The sequence below is a fragment of the Dasypus novemcinctus genome, chromosome 8 (genome assembly GCF_030445035.2).
Source record: "Dasypus novemcinctus isolate mDasNov1 chromosome 8, mDasNov1.1.hap2, whole genome shotgun sequence".
Taxonomy (NCBI): domain Eukaryota; kingdom Metazoa; phylum Chordata; class Mammalia; order Cingulata; family Dasypodidae; genus Dasypus; species Dasypus novemcinctus.
In genome coordinates this window covers 41,582,309-41,599,198 of record NC_080680.1, presented here as the reverse complement: position 1 = coordinate 41,599,198, position 16,890 = coordinate 41,582,309, and the positions used below count along the sequence as shown (strand labels likewise).

The 16,890-nt window shown below is 44.9% G+C and overlaps 1 protein-coding gene and 1 pseudogene across 1 annotated transcript; one reads left to right on the top strand and one right to left on the bottom strand.

The window, feature by feature from the left end:
- The first annotated feature begins 5,242 nt into the window (after positions 1 to 5,242).
- Positions 5,243 to 6,565, top strand: FOXD4 (forkhead box D4). The gene is given in 3 exon segments (XM_023589039.2): positions 5,243 to 6,118; positions 6,120 to 6,329; positions 6,386 to 6,565. Coding segments are annotated over 3 exon segments (1,266 nt in total).
- A 7,610-nt stretch (positions 6,566 to 14,175) lies between these two features.
- LOC101440854 (Golgi apparatus membrane protein TVP23 homolog B pseudogene) lies at positions 14,176 to 15,808 on the bottom strand (annotated as a pseudogene).
- Between the last annotated feature and the right edge of the window lie 1,082 nt (positions 15,809 to 16,890).

The following is a 16,890-nucleotide window of genomic DNA, read 5'->3' as shown; positions in this document are numbered from 1 at the left end:
AACCCATTCCTGTGAGTGTGGGGCCCTTTGATTGCACTAGATTCAGTTAAGGGACCCTTTGATTATATCACTTTCAGTCAGATTGATTTAGGGCTTCTGGTTGGGTTACATCATTGAGGCAAGACCCAAGTTGTGTCTCCACCCTCTTGCTGGGTCTTATATAAACTGAGAATACAGAGAGAGGGAAAAAAAGAAGCACAGAGAAAGGGAGCTCTGCCATTTTGACCCTGCCATGTGTCAGAGTATTCCAGGTTCACCAACAGCTGCAGAAAGTGAAGCCCCAAGAGGCTCAAGGAAAAGAGGCCCAGGGAGGGATGTCTGGTTGCCCATAGCTTTGCTCAAGGAGAAAGAGACCAGCAGACCTACCATCTTGCCTCGTCACATGGGAGGGACTCCAGGATCTGGTAGCAGCCAAACTTTGGTGAGAAAGGTTTTCTGCTAATGCCTTGTTGTGACCACTTTTGCAGGCTTGGAACTGTAAGCTTTTACCCCAAATAAATTCCCTTTATAAAAGTCAACCCATTCCTGGTATTTTTACTTTGGCAGCTTTTACAGACTAAAACACCAAAAAATTCACCATGTAAAAATAAACAATTTATGAGATTTAGTAAATCACCGCTCTATTAGTCAGCCAAAGGGGTGCTAATGCAAAGTACCAGAAATCTGTTGGGGTATTTATTTGGGGTAGAAGCTTACAGTCACAAGGCTATAAAGAGTAAGTTACAGGAAGTAGATGAGGCTCAAGTGATTGAGCTCCTGCCTACCACATGGGAGGTCCCAGGTTCAGTTTCCAGTGCCTCCTAGAGAAGATAAGTAAGACAGCAGGCTGATGTGATAGGCAAGCACAGCAGGATGATGCAACAAAGAGACACAAAGAGGAATGACAATGAGAGACACGACAAAGCAGGGAGCTGAGGTGGCTCAAGAGATCGCCTCTCTCCCACAATGGGAAGTCCCAGGTTTGGTTCCCAGTGCTTCCTAAAGAGAAGTCGAGCAGACACAGCACACAGCAAATGGAGACAGAGAGCAGACAGTACAAACAACAAGGGGGGTGGAATAAATAAATAAAATAAATTGAAAAAAAAAAGTAAGTTACTTCCTTCACCAAAGTCTGTTGCCCCGTGTTGGAGCAAGATGACTGCTGATGTCTGCGAGGGTTCAGCCTTCCTTTTCCTCTTAAGGCTCCATGGTCCCAGCTTCTTCCTATCTCAGCTGTAGGCTGGCATGAGGCTCATCTCTCTTCTCGGGTCTTGTCTCTTTCCAGGCTCAGCTGCTCTGCTCACTCCACAAGGCCAGTTGTAAACTATCAGGCAAATGGCTCAGCTTTCCCAGGGGTTACAGCATCAAACCTCTAAGCTGGTTCCTCTGCCCTTTTTCTTTGTGAGTCTCTGCCCACCAAGGGGGCGGGGAGTCAACATCCTACTGATGTAGCCTAATCAAAGCCCTAGTCTTAATTTTAAAATCAAGTAAAAATGAAACCTCTGAATTTAATACAATCAAAGGATATCATGCCCAGAGGTCAGACCAATTTATAAACATAATATTTCTTTTTGGAATTCATCAATAATCACCACTATTTAATTTTAGAACATTTTCATCACCCTAAAAAGAAACCCTGTATCCTTTAGCAGTTACTTCCCATCCCTCTCTCCCCCTAGTCCCTGGGAACCCTAATATAGTTTCTGTCTCTAGATGTCCTAGTCGTTTAAATGGAATCATACAATATTTGGCCTATTGTGACTAGTTTCTTTCACGTAACGTGTTTTCAGGTTTCATTCATTTTGTAGAATATATTAATACTTCATTCCTTTTTATTGCCAAATAATATTTCATTGTATGGACATGCCACATATTGTTTACTGATTCATCACTTGATAGGCATTTGGGTTGTTTCTACTTTGGGGTTATTTAAGATCCCTTCATCCCACCCTCCCCTGTGTCTAATTTTTTTTAAATGTATTAATAGACTATTTTTAGAACAGTTTTAGATATACAGAAAAAGTGAGTTGATAGTACAGGGGGTTCCCATGCCCTGCTTCCCCTATGATTAACATCTTACATTAGTATGACACATTTATTTCAATTAATGAACTGATATTGGTGCATTATTAACTAAACTCCATAGTTTATTTAGGTTTCTTTCATTTTTACCTAATATACTTTTTCTATTTAGATTTCTCTTGGTTGCAGCCTTTTTGGATGACCTTGACAGTATCAAGAAGTACTGGCCAAGTGTACTGTAGGATATCCGCGCCTCTATTTGAATTTTGCTCATGATTAGACTGGAGTTATGGGTTTTTAACCACAGAGGTTAAGTTCCATTTTCACCACAGCATATCAAGTGTACATGCTGTCAACATGATCTATGATTGATCTTGACCTTGATCACCTGGCTAAGGTAGTGTTAGGTCTCTCCACTGTAAAGTTACTCTTTTTTTCCACAGTACTCTTTGGAAGGAAGTCATTATGCATAGCCCACACGGAAGGAATGAGAAGTTATGTTCCCCTCCTGTAGGTTGAAATATCTACATAATTATTTGGAATTCTACATAGGAGAGTTTTCTCTTCTCCCCCATTTATTAATTCATTCAGTCATTTATTTTATCAGTATGGACTCATGAGTACTTATTTTGTTCTCTGGGTTTGTATTAGTGAGAGTTCTCTAGGGAAACAATCAACAAGGGATATCTGTAAATAGTATGCGATTTTATGAGTCTTTCATGTGACTGTGGGGATGCACAAGTCCAGGTTCCGCAGGCAGGCTGCAACCAGGAGCTCCAATGAAAGTATAGTGAAGATTCTTGATGAGTTCTAGGAGACCTTGGCTGTCCAAAGTTGAGCTCGGAAATTCTCACTCAATGTTGGAATCACTTCTTCTTTTAAGGCATTCAACTGATTGGATAAAGCGTCACTCATTGCCGATGGCAATCTCTCTGACTGATGTAATTGTAATCAGCTATCTATGGTTTATGACTGAAGTCAATGGTGACAAAAGTCCATAAATGCCCTGTATTACAGTTAGCCCAGTGCTTGCTTGACCAAACAACTGGGCACAATTACCTGGCTGAGTTGGCATAATAGTCTAACCTTCATGGGGTTATAATCAAGTTTTTTTTCTTCTTAAATTATTCCAACTCTGGCCATTGAAAGCACTTTCATTTGGCTTCTGTGTCCCTTTGACATACCCCTACCAATGTGGTTTTTTTTGTTTGGTTTGCTTTCAATACTTTTCTGTCTTTTCATTTTTAAATACACAAATCCTCAGAGAAGTTGGGTCTAGGAAAACTAACTCCCTTTTATAGGTAATGGGAGGTAAAAGGAGATTTCTATGCTCTTAGAAAAAAATGTGCCCTATCTGCAGGGGGTGTAGGAGTAGGCATCTGGGAGTATGAGATTGGATAAGACACCTTTCCCAGCCCTCCTGGAGCTTAACTTAGTAGCTCAAACAAGTAGTAATTAGTAAATTTGGGATTCAGACATAAATATGTTAGGCTCAAAACCTTCTGTTATTTGTCTTACTTCAAGCTGCATATACCTGGGGAGTCTTAGATAGTAAAAACCTCAGTAGTAGATGATAAGGCTTAAAAAAAATAAAACTCACACAAGAAAACTGTTTTTCAATTTTTTTTTCTGGAAGCCCTTGGTACTTTGAGAGAATTACTTTTTGCCCTTCCAGCTGGCTTCTGATTTCTTACTGAAAACTGATTGTCATTTTACAAACACTAATGGTAGATTTACCATGTTTGAACCAATAACAATACCCTTTTATTACTGTGTTTTTTATTAGATACCATCTCAAATTCTTTTCAGAAGTAGGTGGGCTTTAAACTACAAATATGTACTTCCCTCAGTATTTTACCATGAGATTTCTATTTATATAATAAGCATTAAATTAGATTCAACTGTACTACTACTTTTGTCTCTGGGCTAATTTAGATGAAGCCAATCTAAAAATCTGGTTACTTCCACGAATGTCGGGTGAGAGAGTTTAACAGAGCTACTGTGTGCTGCCAGTGCAGGTATTGATGGATGATCTAGTGATTAAAGACATTGACACTGCAGCCCCTCCTTTGCCTCATTTAAGTTTCAGGTTTTATTATTATTGTAGTAAAGGTGTTTAATGTTGACTTTTCAAAAAAGAAAGCAAAAAGAAAGGAAAAATAAGGAAAAGTCCCCATAGACTGGGCACGTCCTTCAAGTTGTGGGACCATTTTGTGAAAACAGGAGTTTTCAAACTATCAGTCCCTACTGGTTCCTATACACAGGAATCAATGTAGTTGTTTTTCTTTTTTAAGGACATAGTGATCTCTATCAGTATATTGTTTTGTGAAACCCCTTTTAGTCATACATGTCTGTGTTTGCAAAAACAAGGCCCAATTGTGTTTCTTACTGTAAAATATTTGAAGTTCGAGAACCTCTGCTGTAAGGGGACAAGAGACACCTCTTTAGCTCCCCTGCCTTTCCTCTACCTTGAACTTCCACGATTTAATGCCAGGACATTTCGGCCTTTTCTGAAAACTTGAGTCAGCAAGAGCATTTGTGGGATCTGGGGCGGAGGGTGGTTGGGACAAAGCAACGCCCTTCTGAGTTCGGGGATATAGTCAGAACATTAAAAATAGGTCAGTTTATCAGTTTGGATGAGGACAGAATCCATGAAAAGAGGAAATTATCCAGCTATGAAACAGGAAAACCTTTTACTGTTACACAGCCTTTTACAAATACCCTGAACATTCAGTGCCCTCCCACCTCAACCCACTTTCTACCTCCAGAAGCGAGGTTTGCATCCCGAGGTGGCCATAGATGGTTATCATTTTTTCCTACTTCTTCGTATTTTCGCGGTTTTAAGAGAGCGTGAACAGAGCTGCGTCCGGATTGGCTGGCTGAGCCCGAGAAGTGCGGAGCATCTTGCTTAAGGGTGGATGGGTGAGAAGAGCCGGGACGCTGGGGGGTCTTCGCGTGTGGGGTGTTTGCGCAGCCGACCCTCATTGGAGTGGGGCGGGAGGGAGGGAAGCGCTGCGAGGTAGGAAAAAGGGTGTGAAGGGGGAAACTCGATGACGCTTTAGGGAAAGGCAAAGTGCATCTCTGCCGGACGACGTGGAAAAGAAGAGAAATACGTAGAAGAAAAGATCACCTTTAAGAGTACGAAGAGTGTTACCACTCTCATCCAGGCTTCCAGCCCGTCCCACCCCAAGCCCGGTGAGCAGCCGTCACCAGCCCTCCAGTGTCCCGGATCGGTTCCTCCATGAACTTGCCAGAAACTGAGCCCCTTCCCTCCATGCCTCCGCGCAGCCTCCGACGCTCCGACGGGGAAGACTGTGAGATCGATATCCTAGGAGAGGAGGAAGGTGAGGAGGAGGAGGAGGAAGATGAAGGAGAGCGGAGCCAGCAGTTCCTAGAGGAAGCGCACGGGCCGGGGCCCCAGGGGGCGCGGCGTGGCGCGGCCTCGCTTCTCCGAGAGCGCAGCGAGGGCGACGGCGTGCCGAGCGACTCCTCCGAGTTTGGCACCAACTTCAGGGCATCGGCGGGGACTGCGGCGGCCTCTGGGGACGCCCCGCAGCCGGCGAAGCCCCCCTACTCGTACATCGCGCTCATCACCATGGCCATCCTGCAGAGCCCGCACCAGCGCCTCACGCTCAGCGGCATCTGCGCCTTCATCAGCGGCCGCTTCCCCTACTACCGCCGCAAGTTCCCGGCGTGGCAGAACAGCATCCGCCACAACCTCTCACTCAACGACTGCTTCGTGAAGATCCCCCGCGAGCCCGGTCACCCCGGCAAGGGCAACTACTGGAGCCTGGACCCCGCCTCCCAGGACATGTTCGATAATGGCAGCTTCCTCCGGCGCAGGAAGCGCTTCAAGCGCCACCCGCCTCCCCCCGGCGCCCACCTGCCCCATCCCTTTCCCCTTCCCGCCGCGCCCGCCGCCCCGCACAGCCCCCACCCTGGCCTCCTGCTCGGGCCGCCGGCTCTGCCGCAGCCTGTCGCAGGGACGTACCCCGCAGCCGCCACCGGCAGTCGCCAGTGCGCGCTGCTGCACCCGCATCCTCTCCGCTATCTGCTGCTGTCGACGCCCACCTACGCTGAGGCGTGGAGGAAAGCGGAGGGCGCGGACCTGGAGACCCCCGGCGTCCTCCAGCCGCTGCAGGCCCCGCTGGGCTCCCACGTGTGGGAGAAGGACAAGAGATCGGCGTCGCGGTCAGGAGGCGCATGCACCTCCTTTAGCATCGAGAATATTATGCAAGGGATCAGGGAAGGAGGTACAGGGGCCGCACAGAGTCTACCCCCGGCCCCGTGGAGCTACTGCCACCTGCTGCAGCGCCCGTCGGGCCTGTTGCATCCCCAAACCGCTGTCCCCTTGCTGCACGGGTCCACCGCCTCCGCCGCCGCACGGACGATTTTGCAGCAGCAGCAGCAGCAGCAGCAGCAGCTGGACTGCAAAAGTGCGCTTCTGGGCCGGCACCTGTCGGTGGCCGCGGCGCTGCTGGGGTGTCAGCCCGGGACAGAAGGCTCTAGGCTGATGTCTCTGGTGGCACCTTCGGACGGAGAGAGGACCTCGCCGGACTTTTGATTAGCGGGGACAACACACATTGACCCGGGGCGCACCTGGAGGCGCGGATGGGCGGAACCGCCCGCACCTGGCTCTCCTTGCCGCCCACCCTTGCGCACTCCGCCTTGAGCGTCTGAATCCTGCAGTGGAGCTACACTGACTTCCGTTTGCTGCAGAATGTTTACAAAAGAAAAGTTGGAGTCCGTTCACTTAAGGACACCTGCACGTAAACTTAGCGTCTAGCCTAATCTTTTCTTTTCTCTCCTCCAATTGTGGCTTCCCACATCTTTTCCAATTTGCACATTTCCTGAAGAAATATGATCGTGAGGGGGGTATTTTGTTTTGGTGTTCAAGAAAAAACCAAGAAAATATAATGGCCGATGTACAAATTCCCCCTTTTCACCTTCTTGGAATAGCAAGTATTATTCCCAAGTCAAGTGCAAAATGCTTATACCCCTCTATAACTTCCTGAAATGATGTAATATAAGTAGAATGTTTAATTTCAGAACATTCATTTCTTATCTGTGTATCTGACGTGAAGTCTTCAATGGAAAGGTGTTAAAATGAAACCTAGCTATATAATAAACGCGATAAATCCCTATACTACGTTTATTTTCTATTACTTCCCATGATTCGTTTTCTTTAAGAATTATACTTTCCTACCAATTAAAAAAGTTTACTTTTTACAATTCAGATTAATTTTATAATTCAGGAGCAACCCATTTTCCATATGGTTGAAATAATTCTGAATGTTTGAAATTGTATCAGTCCTGGCTTTTAAAATGTGAGATTTAGTATTATGAAACCTCTAAAAGAAAATGAATTTGCGGATATATGTTTTCTCCATTTATTTTCCATATTTCTGAATATGTTGACGTTTCTCTTGAATAAATAGAGGGCACTTGAGATCAATTTGGAATATTGTGGCCAACATTTACTGGAAGAAAATAAAAGGCAATTAAAAGAAAAAAGCACTAGAATTTTCAAAACCAGGGCCCAGAGAAAAGAGAAGTAAAGGGAAATTGTAAATGAAGCATTCCTGACCCGGACATTTCCAACTTTTAAAACTCTCTCTCCAGGCAAGTACCTTCTAGGGACTCCCATAACTGCACTTCAGTACAGAAAGTATCCTTCCCCCACCCCCCACAGGAGTTTATGTCCCAGAGAATTTTGCAGCTGTAATTGTTACTTGGCTTCAGGTGACTAGGAAGGAATACAAGGCCCGGAGGTTGATAACGAAAACCTCCACTCCCCTCAAAAGGCAAATTTTTAGAGGCCTGGCCGCTCTCCTTGTTCTGAGCAGGTTCATGTTTCAAAAGAATTGCATTCCATACTGCACACCTTACGTGAAGGAGGGAAAAACAGGGAGGCTCATCTTTACAGCCTTTTAATTGATCGATTTATCCTCCAGCTCCCCATCTCCATCCCGAAGAAAACTTTCCTCTCCCCATCACTGGGAACTTCTTTAGCACGCCTGGAGTGAAACCCCCGCCTTCTTCGGGCTTGCAGCTGCGTGATGCGGCAGACATTCTGGAAGGTTCCCAAGGCCAACCTTTGTGGCCAAGGGTTACAGCCTGGGCGCGAGCTTCGGAGTCGACCTTTCCCTCTCGACGTGTAGCCTTCGCGCGCGTCCCTGGCCATCACCCACATAGGCGACCCCAACGCCTCCTTTTCCAACTCTCCGCAGGCTTTGCCCAATTGTGAACACGGCAGGGGTTTGGGAATCCACTCGCTATCTCACCCTCAGGACCCAGCTTTAAGATCCTTTTAGTAAATCCTACCGGTCTAGGGCAGCCCTAAGAACTTGAAAATGACCTAGATCAGAGGCGGGCCAATTTCATGTCAAGTTCTTGCCGGTTCGCACTCTAGCTTCCCAATGCGCTTTATACGAATCGTCTCCAGGCCTACATTGGTACATTGTTCAATCAACAAACATCGTCGGAGCGCCTGGCACGGCGGGCGGCTGAACCCAGGACCTACGCGCGCCAGGCGCTCCTGGCGCTCCCCGCGCTCCGCAGAGCCGCCGAGGCTCCTTCAGTCCATTCGCGGTGGCCTAGACCCGCACAGCCACGAAGCGAGCACCTCGCCCGCGCCAGCCGCCACGCCCTTAAGGTTCACCTAACGAAACCATAGGGAATATGTCTTTTTTGAAAAAAACATCCATTAAGTGGCAGAGTCAACTAAACGTAGTTCTCGAAAGTTTAGCTTTGGAGCCGCCGGACCCGAAGCGCCGCGATGGCTCAGGCAGACCCGGCCTTCGGGCAGGGCCGGCGGGGAGCTCCCCTGCCCGGCTCGCCGGACGGGCCCGCGCCCGTGGCTTCTGCTCCGGACCCCGCAGTAACGACGGGCACTCGCCGGGCCTTACTGCGGGTGCGCAGCGCGCGTCGCGGCGGCGGGAAGGTGGCGGCGCTGGAGCGCGTCCTGCTGGGCGCCCGGTCCAGGTCAGGTCTGGTTGTCTGGTCCCCAGGCCGGATCCCCACGGCGCTGCGCAGGGGCGGCCCGGGCGCCTCCTGGTCGGGTTTCTGCCGGCCTCAGGGTTGTCCTCACCCCCCAGCCCTCCCCGGAGGCTGGAACGCGGGTCCCTTTCTAATGTTGCTCCGCGGGTCGCGTCGCTGCAGAGTTGCACGAGGGAATCGCGGATAGGGGGCGTCTTGTACCCGTGGGCTTGTTCCCTGGAGGTCAGTCCGACTCGGGAAGCCAGGAGTTACCCAGGGAGCTGAGTGCGAGGGGCCGGGGTCGCGGGGACGCTGGGGCGAGGAGGAAGGCAGAAGGGAAACCTAGGAAAGGGGGCTTTTGTGCAGGTGTTACCAGCTGAATGAAAATAGTTATTATTTTTATGACAATAGCGGCGAACAGATCTGCTGCCTGTCAGCCAGGCACTGGCTTCCCCTTTAAACCTCACAGCACCCAATCAAAACACTGGGGAAGCGCCAGGGTACAGGTAAGACGTTCGCCACTCAGAGAAGTTGGGGCCCTCGTCCGCGATCCCTCGGGCCGTGGCGCCGGCCCCTGGCTGCCTCCTGAACCTCCAAAGCCAGCCGGCCGCGGCCTGCGCCCGCCGGGGCCTTTCGTGACCGCCGGGGCCGAGGGCCGACGCGGGCCCGGGCCCTTATCCTCCCCGCTCCCGCCTGGCTCCCGCCGCCGGGAAGCGCCTTTCCGCGAGCTGCGACGTGCGGATGGACGCCCGCGCCCTCAGCGCCCCAGCCCTGCGCCCCGCCGGCTCCGCGCGTCCCTAAGCGGCGTTTCTTGGAGCCCTAGAAAGGTCACGGCCAGGACAGGACCTCGCCACGCCCAGGGCCTCGCCGACCTAGAGGATGCCACTTAACGAAAGACCACTGGGGAGGAAGCCCGAGAGAGTCCTGTGCGTTTTCCTCCCCAGCATCGTCGTCGTTGTCGTTCACGTCGCGGTACCCAAGAGCGGCAGCCCTCCCAGGTGGCAAAAGCCGCCGCCGCCTCCGCGCCGCCCCCTCCCCGGGGGGGCCGTGGGGAGCCCCTTGCCCTGCCTGCCGCTTGGCCCCGCGACGCCCGCGTGCCTCTGCCGGCCTAGACCCCGCGCTCGCCCTCGCTCCCCGCGCGGGACGCTGGCCCCAGCCTGCGCGGCAGCGTCGCGGGTGCCCAGGGACGTGGGCGACACCGATCGGAGGTGAGGGGCCGAGAGGAAGCGAGGGGAGCAGGGCTGGGGCCAGCGCTAGCCCTCAGTTCACCCGCAGGCAGAAGGTCCGGGTCAGGGCCCGCCTCCACGGCCGGGCGGCGGCGGAGCGGGGCCCAGAGAGCACGTCAGGGGGTCAGGACGACTAGGGTGCCCTGCATCGGGCGGTGAGTTGCGAGTCTTAACCCCCAACGCAGGCTCCAGCCGTCACGGCAGTACCATTTTCCGCGCTCGGAGCCGGTGTGCGCTCAGTATCCAAAATGTGTGGTGCCTTCCAGAGTAGCTTCTCTTTCATGCAAGATTAGCCAATAATTCAGGAACGTCTCGCAGCTCCTGTCTGCCTAAATCAGTCCCTTCTGCTTCTTTAATTTTATCCCGGATTCAGTAAGAGACGGTAGAAGTGAGAACAACCGAAACCAAAAAAAAAAAAAAAAAAAGAGTAAAAAAGGGGTTATTGGGAGGGAGAAACAGGACTGGGAGCCAGACAACACACTCTTCTGCTACGCATTTTGTTGGAAGTGTTAGGATTCATAGACCTCCTCCTCCGCCCGCCAGCCTTTAGGAAGATTGTTCAGAAATTTCTCCCCACATTAACATGAGATTCTTGTCTAAATAGCAATCGAACTCTAATCGCTAATTTTGCTTTCCTTTAATTTTCACAAACTTGTTTAGTCTTACTACCTTCGTGTATGTCCATATCAGCACTGTAATGACTTAAATGGGTTTTAAGAACTACTTATATAAATGATAGTTAATAATACCAAAACCCACCCCCGCAAAGGAGGGGAAATTAGTTGTAGGAAAAGAAAAACATTTTGATGATCCAGTATTAAAATTCAGTTCAACTCCAGTTCCCTGTTCCTCAATTCCTTTAACAACATAAAAGCTTACATGTTAAAATATATGCTTATAAAAGAAACGCCTGTAATTAAACGTCATTTTCTTATTTGTTCTTAGAATGCAGGAATGTGTTTATTGAAATCGTTAAAGACTGCTGCCATTTATTCAGGAAGCCCGGCAGTTTCTATTTTCAAATCCTGGAAAAGAGAACGTTGCGATTAAAGTAAGCACAGGAGATTTCCTTTTTGTCAGACACTGTAATCTTGCCATTCTGTGACTCTATCTCTATTTAAAGCCATATTTATAACTAATAGTTCTTAAAATTAAGGTGACTTATTGTGTTATCCAAGATATCTGTTGTATAAGACATTGTGCCATATTTCAAGCTACATTTTTCTTATAATTTAATTTTAAAACCTTTTTTCATGATAGAAACTTCCAAACATGTACCCAGGTAGAGAGATTGGTATAATTAACTTCTCTGCATTCATCAGTTAGGACTACCGAGCTTAATCTTTACCCCTGCCAAGCCTCTACCTACTGGATTATTTTGAACCAAATCCCAGATATTATTATTTTATATATTTTTAAAAGTTTAAAATGGTTCTCTAAAAGATAAAAACTCCAACAGCGTAACCACAACACCCTTATCACATCTAAAAATAATTCATTAATAGGATAAATTTATCCAGGTAATATTCAAGCATCCTCAATTGTCTAAAAAAAAGATTTTATTTTTGATTAAAAAATGATTGGTTTGCTTGAATCAGAATCCAAATAACGGTCACAATTACTTTGGTTGATATGTCTCTGATGTTGTTTGATTTCATCAATCCTCTTTTTCTTTTACTTGAAATGTTATAATTGAAATAATTGAACAGTTTATACTGAAGAATTTGATATCCTGGATTTTCCTGATTACAGACTGTATTTTTATGGTATGCTTTCCATGGATAAAGTTATTTATTTAGATATTTTGAATGTTAGTAAATAATATTGTTTACAGAGAATAGTCAAGCATTCTTGAAGAGTAAACTGTTGAGAATATATAAATTTTAATTAGGTCAAGCATTAATCTGGGAATGATTAAGTGAAAATTTCCTAAATGTCAATATAACTTTTCTTTCATCTCTCAAAAACACACTCTGTTAAGAAAAAAAAAAACAGAAAAAAACATACAGTTATTTTCATGTACTTATGGATAATACAATATATTTTAATAAATATAAAATTAGGAATCAATTAGTTCATCTAAAATGTAAATATAGTCTTATTTTGGCAAGAATAAATCTCTTTATATTTTTAAAATTTTAGTTGAAGATCTAAGGACATTTTATATTTCAAAATTTTTTGTTTTAAGATTTGTCATTTTATATTTTAGATTATTAGACCTAAATTGTAGTAACTTTCAGTGTGGGAAGAATAACTGGAATAGCACAAATTCTGTGCTCATAAGAAGAACATTTATTTTAAGATAATTTGGCATAACCCTAAATTAAAGGGATTCAAGATATGAAAAAAATAGACTTGACAGAAAAATATTCACTTGCATATAAGACATGAAATTTAAAATTGAAAGTAGGTCTTTATTATTTTGATGAGTATGTGAGCACTAAATAAAATTTCTATTTCTATTCTTTCATTTACTTGGGACTCCTTTAATCTCATTTGTCTCATTATAGAGTTGTTTGCACAAATGTCTGTCTTCCCCACTATTGGGAAGCAATGGGGAGGTAGAAATTGAGTCTTATTCATCCCTAAATCTCAAACACTTCTCAGCACCCTATTAAAAATATACCATAAATTAATTGGAATCTGTTGTATCTATAACATTGGTAAGTATGTGAAAAGGTGGTGTATATATTGCCCACTGATTTATGTGGGCCTATATTATTCAAACTACCAAAATTATTGTTTAGGAAGTGTTATTAACGTAGAACAAATAGAGATTTTTATGTAAAGCAGAAGTTATAAGTTGTGACTGCCTAATTAATGGATCATACTTTTTTTTTGCTTTGTAAACAGTAGAGTTTTATACAAATGTAAGTTAGACACCTTCAAAACTATCACTCCAATAAAGACATTCATTGAATTAAACACATCTCTTAAAAATTTTTTAACAATGTATAAATACATTCACAAAATAACTTGTTGATTAAAAGACTTGAACAAAATTTATAGTCCTACAACAGAACTTATAGATCTCTACAATAGTTTGTAGATTGGTTGAGTTTGGTTACATATATTGCTTGGTTTTAAGAAATAGCATTAATACAAATGCATGATCTACAATATCCCCATAATAGAAAGAAATAGATTCACAAAATAAAATGTCTTTCAGGCATTCGTTATGCCAAGTATTTAAATTATTCTTACTACAACATAAGAATAATCCTCTTTTAGTGGTAAAAGATAGATCTCATTGGCCAAGGACCATTGGGGAGCATCCAGGAAGTTCCAAAGAAAAATCTGGCTATCCTTTCCACATAATTAATAGAACAGCAGCAATCTCTAGGTATTGCTTAAATATAAACTATGAAGATTCTGCTTATATTAACTGGACCTTACGTACATGACCTTTTACAAATAAAAATAAAATAATCAGGTTTTTACTTGCTTGTGTATGTCTAGGATGAGGTGTTCCACCATGGAGTACGTAGTAAGTTGTAAAATTAATGATTTCTTACTCTTACAGTGGAAAGAAAACTTTCTTCTGAAAATCTACAGAAATAATATGTAAACACACAGAGCTTTGAGATAGACTAGAACATCTTCTACGAAATTTAGAGATCAAGATGCCAAAGTCTTCATTACGCATGAGTATGAATGCAAATGCTTTCATTAATTTGGGATATGGAGATTACAGGACTATGTAGAGACATATATGGAAATTACAAGACTATTTCATGATGAGTATATCATGAAATAAATTATGGCAGTGTTTCTGGTGATACCATACCTTCAAGCCTTAAGTGCTAGAAAGAAAAAACAAACTTGATATGAAAACTATTTTTCCTTTTTTTTAAAGAAAAAAAAAACTTTTTCAATGGAGAAACAAACTCAACCGTTCTCTTTGCAAGATGCGCTAAGCTCTAAATGTTTCAGCATGCAGAACCTCTTTAGTTGTTCCCCAACGTAACAGAACACATAAGCTTTGTCTCTCTTCAGGAAGTCTGATCATTTTCCAAGTTTTGTCTTAAAAACTGCTTTCCAAGATAAGAGGTAGCCGTGCTGGTGAGGCTCTTTCTGCTGGCCACTTTAACCTGATGTAGCCGTACAGGTTGGCCCCTTGGAGCACCAGGCCCATGACAACCACTGCCAACCACTTCACTCTGAAAGAGAAGAGAGCGCTGAAGGCAAAGATCACCCACAGCACTGGACAGGTAGTAAGTCCTAACCAGAAGATTCTCAAGTCAGCCTCTGAAACAGCTTTATTCACTTGAGAGGATGCCTTCCTGGACTCAAACACCCAATGGCTACATCTTCATCAATATGATTCCATCAACATTGGCCAACCATTAGTCTACTGTGATGTTCTTCACTGCTCAAAAGCCACATGACAACAACAAGATAAGTGTCACCTTACAGGCCATAAAGCTGCTGTTGAACCATTCACAGAGAGGATATACTATGATTGCACTAACTTGAAAGAATAAATGGAAAAATGATGCCCCTGGGTGCCTGATTTTGGATGTTTTTGGCCTATTTGTAGTCTCCTTTTCAGCATCAAACAGTGTAACATCTTCAACTCATCATTACTGTCCTGTGGCAAAGTGGTGACTCTTCACCAATCTCTGGATCATACTTCTTAACCATTTAATAACTGTAGGACAACCAGCTCATGTTTTATGGGTGTTTTTGGTTTGTAAATTTTTATTTCCTGTTTCACTGCATTGACCATTTAACCAACGTGATGACATAAATTGTGTCTGTATATATAATATATATATAAGAATATTTTAATGATCAACAAGTTTTGAAACTTTAATCCTGGCATAGATTTTCAGTTTTTATTAAAACTACTTAAATACTTACTGTAAGGAAACAGCTTTTGTTTATTAAAATAAAACTTACACTGTTGTGCTTTCTCAGAGTGTAGTCCTATTTCCAAGAATAACGAGGAACTGTAACATAGCACTGTAGAGGGTTTTCTGGATGAAATCAGTGTTGGCTTGCATTTCAGTTCTGCCTCTTCTTATGTCTGTGACTTTGGACAAGCATCTTAACCTCTTAAAGCCTCAAGTTCCTCATCTATACAGTGGTAATAATTATAGATATCAACTTATAGAGTACTATAGAAATTACAGGCATGTGCTAAAAGCTCTATAAATGCCAACTATTATTTAACGATGATAACAACTATGTTTCAGCCCTAAGGATTGCTGGACTCCTAGCTGACGGTCTTTCCTCTTTATTTCCTGCCACTCATGGGTGGTGTGGGGGGCATGTTGTTTCTCCTCTGCCAGAAAGTTCCCAGTACGGCTCTCCTGCTAGTTTAGTTCAGCATTCTGGTGTGAGGGACAAGCTGCAGCACCATCACTTCCCAGCACTGACGGAGTGATGTACACAGTCCTTTGTGAAAACGCTCCTGCTCACACAGAGAATTGCCCTTGCCCACCACTGAAGTCCAGCAGAATTGCATGAAATAACCACATCTCTAAAATTAGAAATAGCCTATGCAGAATAACAGGGGCATCCTTCTCTTGTAGGACTCACCTGCTTCATTTCTGCCCAACTTAATTTTCCCTTGATGTGAAGACTTACTGTTTGTTCATCCAGTAATTATTTATTGAGCAGCAATTACTCTATGCTAAATACTGCACTAGGAGCAAGGGATACAGTGGTGAGCAATACAGAGGCAGTCCTGATCTTGCAGGGGTTCAGAGTCAAGTGGAGGACACAAACAAGGAAGTAGGCAGCTATTGCCTTGTCTGCTAAGTGCTGCTGTAAAACCAGGCTGGCTTAAAGCTAGGGCATTGTGACAGCTTGTAGGAGGGAAAGGTTTTGAGGAAAGACTTCCTGGAGGAAGCGACACCCAGGAGAGTCCTAAAGGTTGAGAAGTTAGCAGGTGAAAGAGAAGGGACTCAGTGATCAGACATCAAAATCGTGCGGCTTGGCTGGCTGGCTGGCTGCTTGGACTGCAGAGGACGGAAGACGTTCTGCTGTGTCACTGGGCCTTTGCAAGGAGAGCCGACTTTCTCGCGAGAACCTCAGCCAGTGCCTGCCCAAGAAAGGCACCTGGAGGGATACAGGGATATCAGCAGAAAGAAGCTGGAGGTAGACCGCCAGATATACCTATGTCCATGGAAGGAGTTGCAAATGACCCGCTGGAACTGAAATTCATTTTTCCACTCAGGTGAGAGATTTCTGGCAAATGAGGGGTTATTTCTGCAGCATTCATGAGAGAGGGAGTCAGCTTACCACACCTGCCAGATGCAGAAGTGCAACATTGCAGCACACAATAAAACCAGTAACGTAAGAGCTTTGGCTTCCTTTGCGTGTCTAGGGTAATCAGCCATCCTGGTAAGTCCAACACTGAGGGACACAAGACTCTCAGTGCTAAAACCAGAACACTCCCTGGGAAATGGTCACCCTCAATGTATCTCCTTCCCTCACCCTACCATTGGGAGGTATGATGGGTTGAATTATGTACCCTTAAACCCCTTCTTTTTTTCTCTTTTTTAATTTTAATTTTTGTTCTTAAAAGAAGCTTTAGATTATATCAATGTTACATCAAAAATATTGAGGATTCCCATATATCTCACCCCTCCCCCTTCTACGCTTTCCCCCATTAACAACATCTTTCATTAGTGTGGTACACTTGACACATATTGAAGCATTGCTACTAACCAGTCTA